Below are 22,281 nucleotides of genomic sequence, written 5' to 3' on the forward strand. Positions count from 1 at the left end.
ACAAGCTGCTATTTTATAGACTTGAAGGAAGACAGTTAATGCTTATGATTCCACTTTCATTTTTAGTAATTTGGGAATTATTTTACTGCTCATTTATGACAGTGATCCTCACATTCTGCCTCTTTCGGAGAACAGAAAAAACAAAAGGCAGGATTCCCCTCCTGCAAAGGGTACTACAAGTGTCACCAGGCCTGCCTTGGACCAGGATATCCAGCATTAACTATTTTCATAAGGGCATGCAGTGGTAGGACAAGAGGGAATGGCTTCAAGATGAAAGAAGGTAGGTTCAGGTTAAATATTAAAAATAAATTCTTTATTCAGAGGGTGGTGAGGCACTGGCACAGGTTGCCCAGAGAAGCTGTGGATGCCTTATTACTGAAGTGTTCAAGGTCAGGTTGAAGGGGCTTTGAGCAATCTGTTCCTTTGGGAGATGTCCCCTGCCCATGGCAGGGGCTTTGGAGCAAGATGAGTTCTAAGGTGCCTTTTAACCCGAACCATTCTACGGTTCTGTGATACTATTTCTTAGCTTACCGATTTTGTTATTTAAGTCCTATAGCAGGCAGATATTTCTCACCAGTACCTTTGGTTTCCTCTGGCCAACTGTGTGCATCTCCTAACCCCTACTTTGTTCTCCCTGCAGCCAGTTTTCCTGTTTACATCTCTGCCGTCGCTTCCCTTGCACAGCCGAAGGGCTTTGGAAAAAGGACAAACAAACAAGCGTTTCCTCAAGATGCTGGCAGTTGCGTGCCTGTGCCTCTCTCCCTACCACTGTCCTTCGCCTGGTCACAACACTGTCACATGCATTTAATGGCTTGTATTTCCTGTGCTCTGCTTTAACAGGCAGAATCTTTTAAATGCTGAAAGATACAGTGGTACCAAGTGCCCGCTGAATGTGTCCCTGGCAAGAGGGATTTTGTTTGCACACAGCAGAGAAATCAATCAGGGGAATCATCTTGGGGTCATCCTGTTTTCTCATTCTGGCAGGTAAGGATGAGCTGTTCAACACACTGCATACTCATGCTCTCACACCAACTCCTTACAAAGAAGTTCAGTATAGGGACAGCTGGAGTCCCTTAATATACATGAAGGAGATCAAAGACTCCCATGGTCTTTCCTTTTAGCAGCAAAGACAACGAAGCAGCTTCTCATCCTGTATCGTACCCATCAGGGTTTTTGGTACACTCACTATTAGCTGGCAGCTCCCATCTCAAATCTTCTGGATTCATTGGGGAATATCACAACATCAGACCAAAAAACCTAACAGTTTATGCAAGTCTATTAATTTAAATGGCCACAGCACTGTTTAAAAGCATCAAAAATGAACCCTAAAGAGAAGCAACATTATCTCCTTGCAGAAGATCTGTGGGAAGAAAGCATCTACCTTTTATGTTTGGGCAAAGCCTCATCTATACCATATACTGTCCATTTCAAATAAATTATTAAAGTATCTACGAGGGAGGAAGAAGATATACCCTAATTTTTTTCCTAATTTCACACAGGTTTTTCTGTGTCTCAAGCTGTGTAACAGCCACTCTACGCATGTTCAGCAGATGATAATGAAACCGTAAGCGTTTATCTCAACCCAAAATGGCTTCATTTTTTTTCCTCTCCCCTTAAAATCAGATTTAACTAGGGTTTTAACTCCAAGGACAAAAGGTACATGCTTACCCTTTAATGCTCTACCTACAAACGTGGGTTTTTTCCCTTAAGGCAGTTTCATCCAGCTACAAGTCTGACTTGAGGATTTATCTGTCTCTGCCACTATGTCAAATAACATCTTGGAGCAAGAGAAATTATAGCAAGGAAGAGCCTTGGTCTGAAAATGGGTTTCTGCTGTATTTGTGCAAAGGGAGGGCAACTCTATGCCCAGCACTCCACTCCACTGGGATGTTTTGGCTCCCAGACAAGACAGCAGCAGAAGAGCAATGTGTTAGGACTGCCCTGCAAGGCCTTCTTTTCCACTAGAAATTAATATTCAGAGAAAACAGCAAGATGAGTACAGGCTTTGCTAAACAGTTTGCACCACAATGGGAAATCAGAAGTTGACAAGATGTCTGAACCCAATGAAAACTCTCCCATGCCCCTCTGAATGTGATTAAGGAACATTTCCAGGATTAATCCGCAAGGTGGGCAAAGGTCCACAAGCTACTCCTTTGTCCAGGGATGCACTTTGATTAATGTTAGCACCATGAGGAGGCTGCTACCCAGCCTGTGCTGCCTCCAGCACAGGGATAGCCCTGGAAGCCACCAGGTCACTGCTGAGAAGATGCTGTGGATATCAACACAACCCAGTGCATTCTGCCATGGAAACCCGAGGCAGTGACAGAATGAGCTCTGACTTACAGGCCCAGCTCCAGTGGATTCAGTGACAGAGTCAGATGATGACAGCTCCTTTCGAAATAGAAAGCTGAGGGGGAAAGTCAGTTACTCATCCAAATCCACTGCTCTCCCTTGGAAATGCATGGGTGATGCATACCATCATTTTTGAGGGGGGAGAAATCACATTCCTCCTATCTTCACCCTGTCCAGATGTGCTTGGGCTGCAATGAGTCCAGTGAGGACTTGGGAGTTAAGTCCCCATCCAACACACACACACATGTTTTAGGAGGAATGTATTTACAAATTTAATGCACATACTCACAAACTGTGTTGAGATTAGCTAAGAGTAACAAAAGTTAGTAGTGTAGCAGCTGAAAAGATTGTTTCCATCCAATTATAACAAAGCAATGCAACATCTGGATGTGGAAAACAGGCATTTCCCTCTTGACTAATGGCCAACACTCACCTTGCTAAATGATTAGGTGGAAGTCTGTGGCTGTCCCAAGAGAAAGCCTAGGATGTAGCAGCATCCCTCTTCTGGAATTCCAGCTGATGCTCAGACAGGAGTCCTCCAGATGCATTCACAACCAAGTAAATGAAGTTTAGCTGAAACAATGCTTTGCCAAAACTAACACAAGCACAGTGACCTCTAGAATTTGGTGCTACTTGCAGATGTCCTAAAGGATGCCATCAACGAAGTCACAAAAAAGGTACTTTAACCCTTGGCAGTGATTCATCTAGGTATTTTTTCTAGCAAAAAGCCTTATTACTGAGGGGAGAGTTTCCTATTATTTGCAGGAAAATTCAGATGAGAAAAAGTAGATACTAATTTGTTAAAAAGACAGATAAACATGTACAGGAAATACTTGTATGAAGGTCCTGATCCTCTGAAGATTAACAATCTACAGTACTGGAGACAAAACCATGACACTGAGGAAACAAGCAAAGTATAAAAACAGGAAGAAGTGGAAGTTTATTTTTTTATGTTATTTTGAGGGAATATTTGTTTTTCTAAAGCTTAAGATACCAGCAAAAGCCTCCATCTGCAGGTCATACTATTCTCTATACAAAAGCAGTTGCAGTGAGTTTCCTCACCCAGGTCCCCAGAGCCATCAGATGGGGAGATCATTCTGTACATTACAGATCTGCTGTTTCCCTAACCAACATGGTTGTTCAGTTTTCACCTCATCTAAAGCCATTATGAATTGATGCATGGACAATACTCTGTAGTTGACACCAATAAATCAAGTTATTTTGATGCTGCATTTCCCCCATAGACACAGGACTAGGCGTTCCCTCTAGATACGTATCTTGGTATATTTACTGTAACAATATTAAGGTAGTACTTGCTGGAAATGAAGGGCTTTGCCACAAACAGAAAAGTTGTTCTGGACTTTCCTGTCTTAAGTTTTTGTTCAAATGAAAATAAAACCATCACCACTGTGAATGACAAGGATGCAGCTGGAATGTGTTGGGGCCAAGCACCACTTCTGCAGCACCAGGTTGCACAGCTGTTTTTAGACCATCACAAGTCACCAAAGCTGAATAGACCCCATCACTTTGGAGGCACCAAACTTTGCTTCTCTCAGAAACATCTTGTGTTTGCTCATGGCAGCATCACAAGGAGCCCTCAGACTCCTGTTATATCATATATAACTTATCTTCCTTAAGTGAGTCAGGCTGAGGCACAGCACTGTCCAGGGGTCTTCTGCTGTTAAAGAAGGTGGGCACAGTGGGAGACAAGGACCCCCCCATCAATTTGTCTTCACTCAAGGTCTTTTTGAAGCAACTTCTCCACCTTTTTCTTGCAAAAGCCTGCAAGAAATTTAGATAATTCCAACTGCAACCAATGCCATGCACTCAATGCCAGCCTAAGAGCTGAATTCAAATCTGTCTGCAGAATTCCCAGAGCACAGAAAGCCATCAATGCAGAAAATAAGTTTAACTTAACCTGAAAAAAAAATTTAAGTATTTATGCTCTTAGTATGTCCTCATCACTTCACTCTTCAGTACCATTTATAGTTGAATTATTTTTGTCTGCTGAAAGTCATCCCTTTGAATAGGGCCTTCATTGTTAAGGAAATACAATTAAACTTCCACGTTAGTGGATGTTAACTATCGGGAGAAAATGACCCACATTAAGAAAATGCAAGTGCTACACCATCAGCCCCCTGCTTTCTAGTTGGATTTGACCTCTACCACAACTGCAATAATGATGCAGATGGCATCCATACGATTATTGCACACAAATATATAAGTATCTCTGTACTGGATCAAATGTTAAGCAGTTGCTATTTGTCTGACACACACTACACCAAGGCACACGCCTTCTGCTTTGGTGTTAAGAACAACAGTGACTGCCTGTAGCAGTATGGTCATGAGTGGATACCTGCCTTTTTCCAATTCACCTTTCCTTTCCTCATGATTACTTACATTCAAATCCTGCTGAACTACTGCAAATTCAATAGACCAGTTTTTACCTTTCTACCTTCTGGGTTTGTCTGCCCCATGTGTGCTTGTGTACCGGGGTTTTATGGGACCAAATGTTCTACACCACTTTGTAGCTTATCCTGTTCAGTACTGGTATTGGTAATTAAACAACTCACATCAGTTACAAGAAAAAACTATAATAATAATGATGATGATGATAATAATAATAATAATAATACTAATAACAACAATAAAAGATGGAGCCCATGAACACCAGCTTCTAGGAAACCACTTTCAGAAACACTGTTGAAGTTCATGGCTAATTAAATACTTGAGGCGGTGGCAGGGAGCTGCACCCATATACAGTGCTTACTAAGGCTTCCTGTGCTTTCCACCCTGATGTGTCACCCAGAAAAGTCATCTCAACTCTGAAATGACACCCAGATATCCTGACTTCACCCATTCTCTGCTTCAGATGAAGGAATGAGCCAACCACAAAAAACCTTGTGCAATGCTTCCACAAAAGTACCAAACTTTGATACCTGCCATTGAGGCAGACCATCAGCAGAGAGTCAACTAGCAAAATACAACAGTGTTTTGCTCCATCCTCTGCCAATATCCAAGAGATACTTTCAGAAGTCACAGACTGCCTCTTCAAGCCCTTTTCTTCAAAGCATATAAAAACAGCATGAAGTAAAAGCAAAACACAACAAAATGGTGGGTGCCTCATCCAACTGAGCTGTGGCAGCTCTGGTGACAGGACACAGTGCCCAGGACAGCTGTAGGCCAGATAATGCTGAAAGTGTTGGACTTTTGTTCGGGGACATTTCATGGCTTCTTCACTTTGCACAGTTCTGGCTGCATGGGGGCATTTTTTGCCTTATCCATTTATCAAGCAGTGTTTGTGGTCCATCAGTACTTGGAAAATGACTTGAGAAATATAATCACAACAACAACAACAACAATATTCAAGCAGCTTCAAAAATCTTCATGGCACTGACTCTGGACTCTCCTGCAACCATGGCAGTGATGGGAAAGGCTGAGCCCTGGTGCCAGGGACCCCAGATACCCATCATGCCGGTAATGACCAGCTGTTGCCAGTACGGAGGATGGTACAGGCGCTATTTCAAAAATCCCACTCCTGGATAGCGCCTGGGACTTCCTCTGCCAAGCATGTGGCATTGAAAGCTCCAAGAGGCTCCCCACTTGCTCTCCTAAAATGCTGCTGTGGAATGGGCACAGAGGGCTTTGGCGAGCCCAAAGGTGCTCACACTGTCTCCCAATAGCTGGTTTTATCAACTTTAACTTGTACCCATGGGCTGTTGAAGGCACTACATCCCATTTAGATTTGTAGGGATAAAATTACGCTTTTCCTGTGATAGGGAGTAATTTTTGCACGGTGCCACTATGCTTGTTTGGGCATGCTTTCTATTCACCTGGGGCAAGCATGCTCTTCAAGTTTAATTAGATCATATCCCTAGCTAAAAAAACTTAATATTTAATTGAAACTTCATGCCAACCTATGGTCTGTTCTGCATGTCTCTCATGCCTCGTGTAATAGAAGTCCAAGGGTGGGAGAGCAGCGTGGGGTGGAGAGAAGGTTTAATTTTAGCCAAAAGGAAAAACAGAGGCAGCATACTGCCTAGTTAAAGAAACAAACAAAAAAATTAAAATCCACTATGCCACAACCCTGCTCCATGACATGAACTGACTAGTATATGAATATGACCAAAAAGTGTCAGAAAGTGCTCACAAAACTAAAGGTACAACCATAGACAACACAAGTCAAGAGTGCTGAGCTATGCAACATGGGGGGACAGCCTGCACAAGCCTTGGAGATGCCAACAAGGCACTCTTGACAAAAGTAAGGCTTATCCTGCAGAGGGGAAGTCATCACATAGAGAAGCAAGTGTCTTTTTTAAGCACGGAAGAGGTTAGTATATTTAATATCTTAATTACCCCATGAATGACAAAGCCACAGTGCTGCAAAAGAAGTTATTTTATTTAAAATTTTCCAAAATGAAATTAACATACAGGGACTGGATTTTAGCCTTTTAGGTATTTCTTTCTCCCCTATTTAAGGCCTAATTTTCACAGTAAGTTACATATAAAATAGCAAGAACATATACAAGCTGTAAACAAGCACAAACCTTTCAACTTTTCTTTATTCAATTAACTGAAGAAACTCATTCATGTTCCCTGTAACACAACACCTTCCAACAAGCCACACATTGCCCTCTCTCCAGTCATATGTTTTTTCCTGAGATTCAAAGATTTCCCATTGGTGGCAAGGGAGTTTCTAAATCCCCTTTACGAATTATACAGCAAGAAATGCCTGAAACAGGAGCTCAACCAAGGACAATCCCATTGAAGCCATCCAAGGAAAACCCTCCATCTCATTAACCTAGAGAGCTCTAAGGACAGTCCTGGCAATTTATAGGTAAGACTGCCCTGGACCTTATATATCTTTGAGAAGAAGACTATATATGTTCTAAGTTTTCTGCTGTCCAGAACCTGAAGCAAAACATCAAATCAGCAAAACACCCCAAAGGGGTTACTTCTTTCATCAATCAATACTTATAATTTTCAAGTGTCTTGAAATGCATGACATAACAGGAAAATTTACCTATGGATAAAAAAAAAAAAAAAAAAAAAAAAAAAATTCAACAAGCTTTTCTGCATTTTCTGTACTTGCTGCATGAGACCTTGAGGAGAGGTTTAGGCGCCAGACAGTTTTGTCCTAACCCAACACCAATTTTGTAAAACACAGCAGTTTCCATTCACTGTTTGCTTTTCACTGCGGACTTCCACGACTCACGTCCCTGCTCTCCAACCACCGCTATCCATCCTGCTTCAGCTGCCTCTCCCTGGCTATTTACTTAGGGCTGGGTACAGCCAGGAATTCCTTCGTAACAAAATGTACAAACGTGCTTTTATGTGGGGCATTTCTATGCTGGGGAGTGCTCTCAAGGAGTTTCCCTTTTCTGTCCTGAGGAGCTGGCTTTACTCAGAAGTTCAGGGAGCAGCAGAAGTTTCTTGCTGACAAAAGGCACACGTGGAAGTAGAGGAAAGGGGCTCAACATTTATTTCATCCACCTAAGGAAAGAAGAGCTTAAAAGAGTGCAAAATCCAGAACATAAGATATGATAAGGCTTAACGGGCAAGGAAATAGCTAGGTGCTCTGTATTTGGTAAGGATCCCACCCCTCAATGATAAGTGCCAAGGAAGACTCTCACTGTCCAACACTGGAAGATACCATCTACAGACACAAAGAAGATTCACTTCTACTGATCTAAGAATAATAGTCACCACCACCTTGTGCCTGCTCTAGCAAAGGGTGATCCAACTGGCCCAAATTCACATCATGGCAGTTAATAAAATCATGAGCTGAAATTAATTAGTATAAAAAAATTCTTTTTTTCTCCTGATCCATCACCAATTAAGATAAATTTCTCTGCCATTCCCTTCTTGCCTTCTCTCCCCACTGCTCTCATTATACACAGAGATGTTTACACTTCAGTATCCACTATAAAATACATCTAGTGCTAACCACACTCAGAAGTAACATTAGTAGCTACCTACCAAGTATTTTTTAATGCATGCTAAGATTTGGAGAGTCACTTTCATACAAAGATGAGAGAGGATGTAAAGGATCTGCCTTTGATGCTCGGCTCTCAAGTGAAGGAGAGTTAATGTTCACCATTTCAAGAGACAACCTCTTCCAAATTGCAGGCAATGAACTCTGCAATGAACAGCAGTACCTTTCAGCTAGCTTCCTGGAGCCCATCGCTGAGTTCTTTACAGCATTATTCACAGCAAATAGCTTATGTTATATATTGTGTCTAACTGATCCATAGATAACTGGTCAGAGACAACAGATCCAGATGCCTCTTGCAGAGCAGTTGGGTTTTCCAACCCTGGCCTTCTACAGGGCAGGGGTTTCTTTATACTGGACTAAGGCAGCACACAGGTGTTTTAAATAGCCACACCATGAGCAGGTATAGCCAGGGCTCATTACTTGTGATTCAAGGTGAATGACGATCTGAAGAATGTCCAACCAGGGATGCTCATTTTCAGTCCCACCATTCATACCCAGAAATCAGAGCAATTTTTTCCTTCTTAAAATATGCAGAAGCAAGCACTACTTCCAGTTGACCATGGTCAGGAGGGTACCAGACTCATGTAGAACCACAAAACCTGGTGCAGAGAGCAAGCCAAAGAGGGAAACGGTCTAAAAATATTTAATTGCTTTTTTTTTTCTTTATATGAAATTTGCACAAAAGGTATGCCTTTTAAAATCTCAACACTTAAGTGCTGGAAAAAAGGATGTATTTTGTCCTCTGTATTACCCAACCCCAAACCAATATAGAAACCTTAGTTACATTCACAACTCAAAGAGAATGGATTAGCAAAATCACTGTGATTTTATTGCCTCAATCACTGCACAATGTGGAGTGCATTTGGCCAACAGAGGCAAACACAAAGCAGCAAAGTGCTCTCCTGCTCACTGCTATTCCCCTTTGGTTTTGTTTAAGTCAGTGCTGAGGAAGCAAATTAGGCTTTCAACTCCTGTAATGGCACGAGATACACAGAACTGACTCCAGAAGTTTATATATTTTCTCTTTAAAACATGAATGGGAAAGTGTATACAAACACCCTTCTTTCCCCATCCCTTCCTTCCCATAAGAAGGGCTGTTTATTTTTTTATTTGACCTTATGAAAGGTTGGGGAAGCTATTCCACCAATACTCTGATAAAGGCAGCCCACGCTTCCTTAGGGATGTAGTAAAGGGAAGGAGGAAAAAAAAACAACACCAAAACATCCCACCAGCAACAAAGCTGCTAGATATATTATTTAATGACTTTTGGATAGAACACCAAATTTTATCAACTAATTGATCCAGTCTACAGTTCGACCAGAGCTTTCCTGAATTAAAAAATACAGAGTACACGAATATAGAAGAACTAAGCAGAATTTCAGTGCTCCATAGCCAAACCAAGATAAAACTGCATCAGATGGAGGCTTTTTGTGTTCCAATTTATGGATCTTCAGGATCACCATTCTTAAAATAGTCCATGTGGCTACTAAGTCTAGGGAACAATCATTTTTCTGATTATGGAGATTTTGAATGAAGAGGGGGCTTTTCTGCATGCATTGGAAATGTATTTCAGGACTCTTGTTTAAAGCCACACATGCAGAACCAAACCAAATGAATGGTTAGTGGCAGACTTTGTTAAGCTGTAATTTTTTTCATTCATAGGCTGTGATTTTAAAGGGCTCCTCAACTGCTCACTGGGGGAGGATCAGCACAACTGAGATCACTGGCACACCAACCATCATTTCCACACCCAAAAACTGGGAGACCCTGGCTAGATCCTGGCCCCTGGGCACCATTATTTCTAGGACACAGTAAAAAGCCTATGAGAGAAGCAAGATTTTTATTGTGCAAGGAGAGCAGAGAAGTCGGGTAAAAACATCACACTAAGGCAAGCACACATATTTTAACATTGTCCAGCCCACCATCATGCAAGATGGCCATGGCAACCCCAGGATGCACAAACTCTTTTGGGAGTTCAATCCAAGGCATCAAAATAAGCCTATTTCTGTCTCCCCTTTATCTGCTGTCTGCTAAGCATTTCTACACATACCACACTCCTACAATCGTAACTTTGAGGTGGGGGAAGATCATCCTCCCCCATGTACAAGCCGAACAGATAAAATCCCTCATCTTCCTCCTGACTGCCCATCCACACAACTCTGTGTTTGTAAGGATACTAACCAAAAATGGTCACTTATCCAGACAGACTGACCTTGGAAGGTTTAGGACTTCTGGGTAAGGGAGACAAAAACTTTAGTAACTGATAAAAGCACAAACAAACTTGATAAACAGGAAAAAAAAAAAAAAAAAAAAAAAAAAAATTGACATTCATCATATAACTTGTTTTAGGAACCACTGTAAAAAGGCACATCACTGACCTGATAAGATCTTCCAAATCTGTGGAGTTTATGTATATATAGGCACAAGGGGAAAAGGTTTATTTGGACTTTAAGGTTCTTCCTTTAGGATGCAGTGTTTATAAAATGGTATTTCTAGAACTTCCTGACTGCATTTGTGAGATCCTGCTCTCTGTGTGCCTCCAGTTCCCTCTTCACACCAGCCTGCCCCTCTCCTATCAATACCCCTCTAATTTTTTAATTTTATTTATTTTTTAACCAATCTGGTTAACTCTGTATTTCACTTCCTTCAAATAACAAGCAGAAGCTCCTCTCCAGCATTGCTTAGTAATTTTCCAGCCATTCAATACACTCATGAAGTACTACTATAACAAAATGCCAAATACTTGCACAGAAAAGAAAGAAGGCAATTTTTCCCTTAAGCAGCTCTAATGACTTAATTGTACTGCAGACTTTTTTTCTTGCTTTTAAACACACAAAATAAGCTCTGCACTCTCTTTTTCTTCTAGTTCAACTAAACACCAAGTGCCTTTTTAAAAATGCAAGGTCATTCAAGCAATGCAAGTATGAGAATTACTATTTTATAAAACTCTATACCATTTCCTAACCCTTTTTATCTTTACAGCCACCAAACTGCATACTTACAGTAACAACATGTAAAGCAATGACGGGCTGCAACCAACTTAACACCTCCCATGCCAAGTTTCAGTCAAGGATGAATGACACTGGCAGCATTATAAATCTCTAGTGATAAAGTTTTTGCTGTAATTTCACCACTATTTAAAATAAAAAAGCCCACCACTGAAGTATCAGTGGCTTTTCTGTAATTTATAAACATGCACACACTTTAAATGCATGGAGCACAACAAGCTCCTGAAATACAGAGATTTACACTGAGATCTAAGAGGTGTTTCTATCCCAACCCTTTATTGCCATCAAGGCAAGCAGGGCTTTTAATACAACTTCAAAAAACAAAAATAAAAACTATAAAAAGAAATCATCACTAAGGAATCAGACATATTTGTTTTTAGGAAATGCGATCATTTAAGGCGGCTGCATTGTTGAAATTATGGAGAAAATTGGAGAAGGCAGGTCTAGGTCTGGCCCTCACCTTCAGCAACATGCCCTCCCATGCAGCTCTTTCACAGCCAACCTGCCAGCAGAAAATGGTGAATTCCTCAACTTGTCAACATCATCAAAACTCACTGCATGAAGCATCTAACGCAAAATTAGGCATTCATCACCCCACTGAACCACTGGACCTCTGACCTCAAACCCTAATCCACACAGTACACAAGAAAGATGGAGACGCAAAGATCCAAGTGCCACAGTAACCACACAAATAAATGAAACAAAAGTAAGTAATCGAAAAAAAATCTAAGCTAAACACATCCATTTACCTCCAAGCACGCTTTAAATTAACCCAGGTAACACTTCAAGATCTCTACATAATTTTTAAGAAGAGACAGTTTGTAAATAATTGCAACCCCAGAGCCAGATCCCCACAGCAGCAGCCGACTGTACTCGCCAGTTCTGCTGATGCCTTCCAGCAGCTCTTTTATAGCATCCCTTGAATCATTGGAAAACAAAAGAAATAGCTCTCCAGTATTAGAATCTGGATACTTTTACCCTTCACAGCCCTCAAGGTTTTACCAAGATGGATGCACTGACAAGCGCCCGAATGCCAGGCTACCAAGGCATGATCCCAACTATTCACCCGCCCCTCACCTCATTCTGTGTCTCAACGTGAGGAAAAGAACATGCTTCCCTCTATGCTGCAACTTGAAGCATTAGTTAGCAACCTTCTCTCAGCTCCAGGGCATACCTTTCCACTTGTAAAACCAGGTAAACAGCCAGCATGCCTTCCAAGCACTTGGAAGCCCAGGTGGGAGTGTTTGGACATGTCAGCAAAGAAATGCAGCAAGTGGAGGTAAGCTGAGCTCTCTGCTTTTAGTGGAAAAGGTAAACATGATGGGTATCTTTTTGGGCAGCATCCCCCTTGAAACAGGGACCTGCTCAAGGGGCTATGGGTCATTACTATTAGGAGTCATTACAGCTGCAGAAAAAGAAATGCTGCCAATATTTAAATGGAGAAAACCAGATAGAAAGGAGACCCTTTTTCACCTCATGTATGTCCCCCAGAAAATGCTCTCTACCACCAGAGTGGGAATAAATAAATAAATAAAAAGCATAAATGGTCTAGAGACTCAAACAAAAAAGGTAAATTACACAGGTGTGCTTTAGCTCAGATACTAATTGCTGCTAGTGGCATCAACTAATCCTAAACATGGACTTAATTCCTATAAAACCACATAATTTAAGAAATGTCTTTCTGCAGGTGAGAGGAGGAACAGCAAGGAGCTGGTAGGCGATCTGTGGTGCTGCAACAGGCACCAGTGCTTAGGGAAGAAGCTCTGTGATTTCCCACAGTGTTTTGAAATTCTGACTGCTGTATGGAATGTCTTCAGTATATTTCAAGTATTGCAATGGAAACTAATCTTGCTCTCAACTACTCAAACAGGTAAGCGATGTTCTGTATTTTATGTACAGGAGGAAATCGGCCACTCCTAGCTAGCAAAAAAAAAAAGTAGTGGGACTATCCAAACAGGATGTATGTATAATGCAGTTAAAAAAAACAACAACCTAAGTGTTTCCAGACCTCCTCAGGACTTGAGTACATGTGCAGAACATGCTCCTGTCCTTGCACGGCAGCGCAGGTCCCTACAAGCTGGAAGATGTGTTTCCCATACACAGGATCAAAAGACGCTATCAGGTTTTACAACACATCTCCCAGTGCCATCAGTGCCAGTCTGGCAAAGAGCAGCAGCAGAGGTGGAACAGTGACCAACTACTAAAAAAGAGGGGGAAGTGGCGACTCTCAACAAGATACAAACACTTTTGTTCCTAGGGAGGGATGTACACAGGTAACAAGTCCTAATGTTACTTCTGAAAGCCCATTTATCCTTCGAGTAGTTCCCTGAAGACACTAATTTCGGCTGGCATTTTTCCTCATTTCTGTAGTACCTCGGACAAAAAGCTCTAGCTAGCAAGGAAAAAGCTTCATCACCACTGCTGTCTTCAGGCCATGGAATGCTTTCCTCCTTGCCTGACACTGCTGTCAAAGTCCAAGCACTTCGGGCACCTCTGCAATCCCACTTTTGGAAACACCACAGATGGGGCAATCAACTTCTGTTGTTAGAAAGTCCCATAAACCCTCCTCCCTACACCCGCCAGTAAGAAGTTTCCTTCCTAGCTGGAATGCCCATCAGCAGTACTCAGCTGATAGCCTCAAGATCTCTCCTTTGATTACACCTAGAGAACAAAGGGGTTGGGAATACAACAAATCCCCAACACATAGTCCTTGAAGAGCAAGTTGCAAGCAAAGAAAGTCAAACAATAAAGTTATTCAAAGACTGTAAGAACAAGCAGGCTAGAGAGGAAAACAGTAATTTGGGTTAAAACTCACTTTAGACTCATGCAGTAGGTAGAACCTGCTGGCTGTTGGTAGAAAGGTCTCCAACAGCCCTGAAAGCAGACTTTGTAATAGTGCTTTTGATAAAACACTTTAAGGTGAAGCATCTACTTCTACTGCATGGGGTAGACAGTGTTTTACTCCACTGGCGACACTTAGCTGAATGCTATAGGGATTGCCTTCCCCTGACACCAGGAGAAAATACTACCACAAGGGTTTGGCTGCAGCATGAATCGTAGAAATCCTGCTTCCAGACAAGTGTGACACATGAAGCAATAGAAATAAAACAGGCAAGAAATAAAAGAATACCCTCAAGAGTGCGGAGAAAACGAAATGGAGACAGAAAATGAGATGGAGCAAAGACATCCTCCTGGACTTTGCCATATGTCCACCAGCCCACACAACACTTGTCTGACATCAAGCTGGAGCAGATAAAAGAGGCTGGGAGCATTTACGGGTACCAAGACTAATGACAATATACCTCCCAGAACTGCTGTGCTGGTGGATAGAAGTGCAGTAGCAGTGCATTGCTTTGCTATTGTTGCTGCATCAGTGGGCCTTGCCCCTCATCCCAACTCCATCCTGCAGCCCCATGGCCTCCATTCATCCAGTAGTAGGAGCCAGCAGATGGTTTTCCTCGCCTTGCAAGGAATCAAATCCTGAGAAACTACATGGGCAAACCCAGCTTCTGCTCCCAAGAGCTGATGCAAAAACCCAAGGTGAAGGTCATACACAGAGAGGAGGCAGCCAGCACAGCCCAGCTGTGTTTCTCTGCAGCTTGAGAGGGTCAGGTTTACAGCACTGAGCAAGCACCAGAAAAATAAATGATTAAAGGAAATTTGACAAGGAAAGGGGGTGGACGTGGGTAGAGAAACGGGAAGGAAAGAAAACTCAGAAGATCTTGGCAGAAAACCAATAGGTAAGAAAAGAAACAAAGGGAAAAAAAAAGAAAAAAGAAAAGGAAAAAAGAAATCATTAGAAACCATCAGCTGAGTTTACCCCAGGCCAAAGTGGAAAGAAATGGCCAGTGCAAGCAAGATGCTGGGAGATGCTGCCCTGCTCTGCTTGGAGCAGACCTCTCTTTCCAGTGCTGGGATTTATGTGACAACAGCTTCTTGCTTTCTTTTGGTAGTCTACAGAAATGGGGACCTGCTGCAGTGCCTATCTCCTGTCAATCAACTCCACAGTCTATCTGTGCCTTTTTTAGTCAACTGACCTTTTCTATTTTTACTTCTTTTTTAAATTCTACACTGCTTTAGAAGCCTAAGTCCCCCAAAAATCAAATGCTCCACTTAGCAAACAGGGCATATATCAAAAACATGGTCTCCAGAGCTGTACTTTTAGTTTCACTGATCTCTGTGCCCTCTCCACCCCTGCACAGCTCTTGCTGTGAAGGAAGATCACCTTATGCTGTTAAAAAGGGGGGGAAAAAAAGGAAAAACAAAAAAGCCACATTTTTCAATGAATTTGTTGTAGGGAGCAGTTCCTATGTCCATTCTGGTGGAGAGAAGGAAATTGAATTTATCCATTCCTTAAGCATGCCAGAGTGTGTAAAAAAGCAAAATGAGGGACTGAAACCAATGGTTGTGTCTCATTCCTGAGCTCCTATTTTCCAGCCTGGTCCAAAGAAGGACAACTACCATCATCTCCCTGCAATTTGGTGGCCGACAGGAAACAATTTTGTGGTTTAAATCCGGCTAACAGCAAACCAAGCCCATGTTAAGAGCGAGCCTTGCCACACAACGCACTTTTGTTTGCAGCCTCAGGATTTAATTAAGCAGGTAGATAAAACCTACCTTTTAACCCACGCTCCAGGGTGTGCCTCAGCGAGATAAAAAACAGGCTGCAAAAACAGGTCAAAGATGATTCCATTGCTGGTGCAGCATCTGTGCTGCACTCAAACACCATCCCACTGCACTCTTCAAGGACAGGAGCTGCACCAAAAAACCTCACTTTCTTGCCCAAAGGCTGGTTGGTTTGGTTTCTCCTTTTTAGTGCAGCATCTGGGTTATCCATGGGCTGCATGGGGTCATGGCATGGTCTAATGTGCTGAGAAATTAAAAATCCAGCTCTCTTCTGCTTGTGGCAACCTGCTTCCCATATGTTTCCCTTCCAGTTGTCTGAGTGAGCACCCTCTCCACACATCTTCCACCTACAACTTCTCTTCAAGCCATTTCCAAAACAGAAGTAGAAAGGGCAAATCCCTTCATTCTTTCCCCCTTTTCTTCATCTGACAGATCTATTATTCTCTTATAAACAACAACTTCTCCCAGAGACTGAACAAAGCAGCTACTTACATGTCATATTTTAAACAGGCATGTTTTCAGGCCAAGAAATAAACAGTTATATTTTGGCAATCCTTCATTTCCTGTCCTATTTGCAAGCGATAATGTCACAACACACAGTGTGTCCCATGCCTTCCTCCCTGGCTGAATTTTGCAGCAAAATAATTTAGCTGAATGAGCTGCCTTTGATACCTACAGAAAAATCATCAGAATAGGGCAAAAAATGTAGTGAAAATGAACGGACAGAAAATAATTTTTTTCAGCACAAAGGGCAAACTACAATACTGATGGACTCAGTATTCAGAGCAAACATCACTGGTGTCTGCTGGTGGAGGGAGTGAGATTTTTGAAACCAGGAAAAGAACCAGCAAGAGCGAGTGAAGTATAATTTTCTTTCCTTAGACTGGAAAAATACATGAGCTCAATCACACCACATTTTGCTGTCCCGGACACCGCCACAGCAACCCTATACATATGCCACTTAATCCAGCTCGTTAAAAACCTCCAGGGGACCAGTCCCACTTGCGAACACTTGGCAGGAGCGTTCCCAGCTCACTGGAATAAATCAGGCGTGTGTTGGAGCGGCAGAGACACTCCCGGGACACAGCCTGGCCAGGGCATCGCGGCTCCATCCCAAGCAGCGAAAGGCTGCGGGACCAACACTTCCTCGTTCTCTGACCTTTTCCATTTAATTACTTCCTGTGACTTTCTTGGAACCATGCATCGGAATGAGCAGAAGGCAGCCTCCGGGCATAACTGAATCACTTTAAGAGTTCAGCTCCATTCTACAACCCCCACACTCCTCCTCACAGGCGGAAAAGCCACGGGCAGCCCATCCAGGATGGTTTCAGAGAGGGTCGCCCACCCTTTGTCGCCCATCTTCTGCGTTCAGCGCTGCCCGAAATCCCCCTGCCACTTAGGCTCTTATTTATTACCTGGCATCCCCATTCTGCCCCCATTCTGCAACGGGCTGAGCGAGGGGCAAGGGGGGAAGCAGGAATAAAGGTGAGATGCAGAAAGAGGCGCTCGCTTGGCAATGACAAATTGACCTCTAAGCATCGATCCGAAATGGTGTAGTTCTGAAGGGACCGATGAGTTTCCAGCATCCTAAGGCGTTTGTTTCCCTTCACGGTTTAGTAAATTACCTCAAAACTCAAAGTCTAATTGAGCTGTTCTCGAGAAACTAATAAAAAAGGCAAAAAAAAAGGGGGGGAGGAAACCCTTGTTATTTACTTGAAGTGGGTTATTTTAAAAAGCATCCTGACAGTGGTCCTTTTTTTGTAATCTGGCTGTTAACATTTGCTCACAGTGCACTCAGTGAAACAAGAATAGCTATGCAAATTAAAGCCAGATATCTAGGGCAAATAGCGCGCTATACTACCATTGTTCTGACAGCTTGAGAAAACTTATCAGGAAAGACTGTCCTTATTTCTTTTAACACCATATATATTGGAGGAAAAAAAAAATCAAATCACTTCACCCACCAGTGAAATGAAAAAACAACCCATGAGTCACCGACTTCAGCAATGCTATCAATCAATGCAAGGCTGGAAGCAAGGAGCTTACAGAGGAAACCATGGCTTACCTAAAAGACCTCACCGTGCCCTACAAAGCCAAGGCCTGCACTAAACTCTAACAAGCCCAACCACGGCCTCCAGGAGAGCCACTTGGGATGTGCACTGAGGTAAGGACCATGAGGCTTCACTGACCCTGAAAGTCAACACAACCAGACCCCAACAAAAAAGCTTTCAGTGCCCCGGAATGGGTTGGGTACCAGCTCACTGTGGCCACCAGCACTCCCCACCTCCAAGAGACCAAAGCAGTGCCGCTGGCTTGACAGGCAACCCCGGCAGAGGTGGCATGACCCAAGAGCTTCCACACACACGAAAACCACCAGCTGAAACCTCTGTCAGCATGGCAGTGCAGCAGCACGTGGAAGAATTCACTCCAAATCAAACTGCAGCCTGCAGTTAAGGAAAAAAAACAAAACCCCAGCTAACCATCAGAGCCAAGCACTTGGTGTTTTACACCAACACTCGCCTCTGCACTGAGCCCTGCAGAAAAATATGTTTGGAGCAGTATCTTGCCTCAAGATGAAGGCTAGTTAGCAACAGATTTTTGTCCACTGAATTGGGTTAGGTTTGCCTGTGTTTTCAAACCCAAAGACAGGGACCCACTTCTCTCCTTCTTGTCCAATTTACAAAGTTAAAAAAAAAACCCAACCAAACAAATGAATAATCAGGTTTTTATTGGAAATGAGATGGACACGTTTTTCCAGCCAGTTAGGTAACGGCAATCTGAATGTAACTACTTATTTTTTAGTATTTTTTGGTGTTTGTTTGTTTTGGGTTTTTTTGTTGCAAGAACCTTACCAACTTCAAAATAATTACGATTTTAGAAGCTACATATAAACATGTATTTATAGTCTCTTCATTAAGAGCTGCCAAAATAACAATTCTTCTCAACACACACATTGGGGCCAGAAGCCATTTCCTTCACCACTCATTTCTCCAGTAAATCACCCTAAAATAAGTTTATCACGACGAAGGTGTAAGCGTGGCACATGCCACCAATTATGATTTTTTCGGACCTCAAAACCGAGCCCAAAAGTTTTGACGCTGTTTTATAAGCCCTGCAAGGAGTCATTTTAAAGCACGGTACATCCTATGGCGCTTGGCACCAGCCCAGTTCTGCACGCCAGTGAGTCATTCCTCTTGACTGTCAAAACCCCGAAGGAGATAGCCAGGAACAGCCCTTGGGCCAGCACGGCGTGAAAGAGCTCTTCCTGCCATTCCGCTGCAGTAGCTTTAGGTTTTATTTTGGGGAAGAAAGCATTGAAAAAGAGAAAAGGGCACCGTCGGGCATTTTGAAAGCCTCGGTGCAGCCTCTCGGGGGGTTTATTAGCGGGCAGGCGGCGGGAGGGATGCGGAGCGGGGGTGGGCGGCGGGGGGGGACGGTGAATGGGGAGGCCGCCGGTGACCGGGTTTATGAATGCGGCGTCATGTGACGGCGGCGGCGGCCGCCCTCCTATTCACAAAACGGCGGCGGCCGGGGCGGGGATCCACGACGTCGTGTGTCCCCCCCGGCCCCGCTTGCCGACCCCCCCAGGCCCGGGGCTGCGGGGCGGGGGCGCGCACCGCTCCCCCCTCCCTTCCCCGCCGCTTCCGCCTCCGACCGCCCCCGCCGGGCGCCCCGAGCCCCTCGGCCGGGGCGGGGAGCGGCGGCGGCGCGGGGCTGCGCCCCCTCCCTGCCGTGCCCCGGGGCCCCACACCCCGGCGGGGCCGCGCCGCCCTCCCGGGGGTTTTTATGAATGAAAGGGCCGTATGCAAATGAGCGCGGCCCGGGGGGAGCGCGAAATGGCGGATGCGCGGGCGGGCGGCGCGCACACGAACGCGCGTGTCCGCGTCCCTCTGTCCGCCCGCGGCCGGTCCGTCCGTCCCTCCGTGCACGGGGTATGCGGATGAGCGACCCGCACCGGTTCCCGCCGGGGCAACAAAGACTGCCCCCTGTTCCGTGCCCCCCGCCCGCCCGCCGCCCCCGGCCCCGCTCACTCGTCAGGGTAGGCTTCCTCGGTCATCTTCTCCCCGTCTAGGCTCATCCCTCGCCGCGGGCGGCCGGGCTGCGCCTCCGCATCTTCCCGAGCTTCACATGGCGAGGGAGGCCGCGCCGCGGCGGGCCGGGGCTGGCGGCCGCGCCGGGCCCGACGGCGCGGGAGCGCGGGCGGCGGCGGGGGGGGGAGAAGGGGGGACTACGGCCGCGCTCGTCGCCGGGCGGCGGCGGCCGGGGGCGGAGGAGGAGGAGAGGCGGCGGTCAGCGCGCCGCGGGGGCGCGGCGGGGCGCGGCGGCGGCGGCGGCGGCGCGGGGTCCGGGCCCGGGGGAGCGGCGCAGCGCCCGGGGGCAGGCGGCGGCGCCGGGCCAGCCCCATGGCCGCGATCACGCCATGGCGGGGCGCCGCGGGGGGCGGCGGAGCGGGCAGGGAGGGAGGGAGCGGGGAGCCCCGGCAGGAAGCGGCGGCGCTGCCGCGGCCGCCGGGAGCGGGCAGGGCAGCGCCGGACCCGGGCGGGAGGAGGGAAGGGAGAAGGGAGGGAGCCGCAGCGGTGGCGGCGGGGAAGGAGGAGACGCGGCCGGCAGTGGCGCCGCCCCGGCCCGGCCCCCCGAGCCCCCGCGGCGCAGCGCAGCGCCCGGGGTGCGGTCCCGCCGCGTTCGCCTCCGCCCGCTGGCGCCGCCCCCCGCGCCGCAGCCCCCGCGCCCCGCCCGGCGCTGCGCTCGGCCGGGCCGGAGCGGCGGGGCCCGCCCGGCTGCGGCTCGTGCTGCTCGGCCCGGCCCGGCCCGGCCCGGCCCGGCCCGGCTCGCCGGGCTCCGCCTCACCCGTCCCCGCTCAGCCCTGCGCAGCCGGATCCAGCAATACCTGCTTCGGCCCTGCCAGGCCGCGCTCAAAAACATCACAGAATCGATTAGGTTGGAAAAGACCTCTGAGATAATCGAGTCCAGCCTGTGGCCAAACACCGTGTCAGTCAGACCATGGCACTGAGTGCCACATCCTTCCCTTCACCACCTCCAGGGACGGTCACTCCACCACCTCCCTGGGCAGCCCATTCCAATGTCAAACCACCCCTTCTGGGAACAAATTCCACCTAATGTCCAACCTTAACCTCACCTGGTGCAGCCTAAGTGTGTGTCCTCTTGTCCTGTCACTGGTTGAGTTGGAGAAGAGGCCAGTCCCTAACCTGGCCACACTCTCCTTTCAGTGATAAGGTGATAAGTGATAAGGTCACCCCTGAGCCTCCTTTTCTCAGGTTAAACAACCCCAGCTCCCTCAGCCACTCCTCACGAGACTTGTGCTCCAGACCCTTCATCAACTTTGTTGCTCGTTTCTGGACATCTTGGCTTACCTCAATCTGACTTCTCTCAGCCTGGTTGGGGTCGGTCCAGGGCAGCCTGGCTCAGTGCAGTTCCTCATCGTGGCTGATGAGACCCATAGGGAGTGTTTCTGTACTGTGGTGCCCAGTGAGTGGTCTGGCAGCTGGTCAGTAGAAGCCCAGGGAGCCAATGTTGCCCCCACAGCAGCATATCCCAAGGTTCAGGTACTGTTTTCTCACCACTCTTGTGTCCTTGCCAACCCACCTTGCCCTCTACGAGAGCTCAAACCACCCCTTAGAGCCACATTCAGAATTGGTGTGGGGTGCATGCTGGCATCCTGGTAACATTGCTGGTAGCTTTTCTTATAGGTCAATTCAAATGTTTTTTGCTGCAATGAACTGTAAACACTTACCAACTTGTGTTGTGTTCATAGCTACACCATGACACCTGCCCTTGGGATTTGCTTTGTCCACAGAGGAGGCGTAACAGGAGCTGACTATTGAAAAGATAGTTTGGCCCATGAAATTGAGTAACTAGCCATGAGTTTTGGTTTTGCTTCCTCCATCAGGTCCTCTGTGTTCGAACAATCCTGGGAGAAGAAATGTGTCTGTACCACCTAAGCACATCGCCTTGCCCTCCAGCTTTTGCAGGTCCCTCCACTGCAGCATCCCTTTCCCACTGTAGGTAGGGAAATGCACCAGCTCTGCTCTCACTGCATTGGGATATTCAGTCTTGATATGGCTGCAGTTCCTAAGAGAGTCACATACTGATTTAACTTTCGAGTATAGTATATGGGATTTAGTCTTGAAGGGGCCTTCAGATTTTGGTGTGGAAATTGTATTTCTGCCCCGCTGGCTTTCAGTTTCTAAGTGCTGTAAATTTTCTTTTCAGGAACAGAAGTGGAAACTTGGAGAGAAATCTGTGGACTTCTAATAATGACATGGAGGCAAGAGCTGATGA

General features: G+C 45.8%; 1 protein-coding gene across 1 annotated transcript in view; it reads right to left on the reverse strand.

The window, feature by feature from the left end:
* Positions 1–20,594, reverse strand: part of SPRED2 (sprouty related EVH1 domain containing 2) — a 59,505-nt gene extending 38,911 nt beyond the window's left edge. The window contains exon 1 of the mRNA XM_056487074.1: positions 20,013–20,594. Coding sequence (XP_056343049.1) covers positions 20,013–20,059 — 47 coding nt within the window. The 5' untranslated portion in view covers positions 20,060–20,594. The remainder of the gene's footprint in view (positions 1–20,012) is intronic.
* Positions 20,595–22,281: the final 1,687 nt, after the last annotated feature.

Source organism: Oenanthe melanoleuca, chromosome 3 (genome assembly GCF_029582105.1).
Source record: "Oenanthe melanoleuca isolate GR-GAL-2019-014 chromosome 3, OMel1.0, whole genome shotgun sequence".
Lineage (NCBI taxonomy): Eukaryota > Metazoa > Chordata > Aves > Passeriformes > Muscicapidae > Oenanthe > Oenanthe melanoleuca.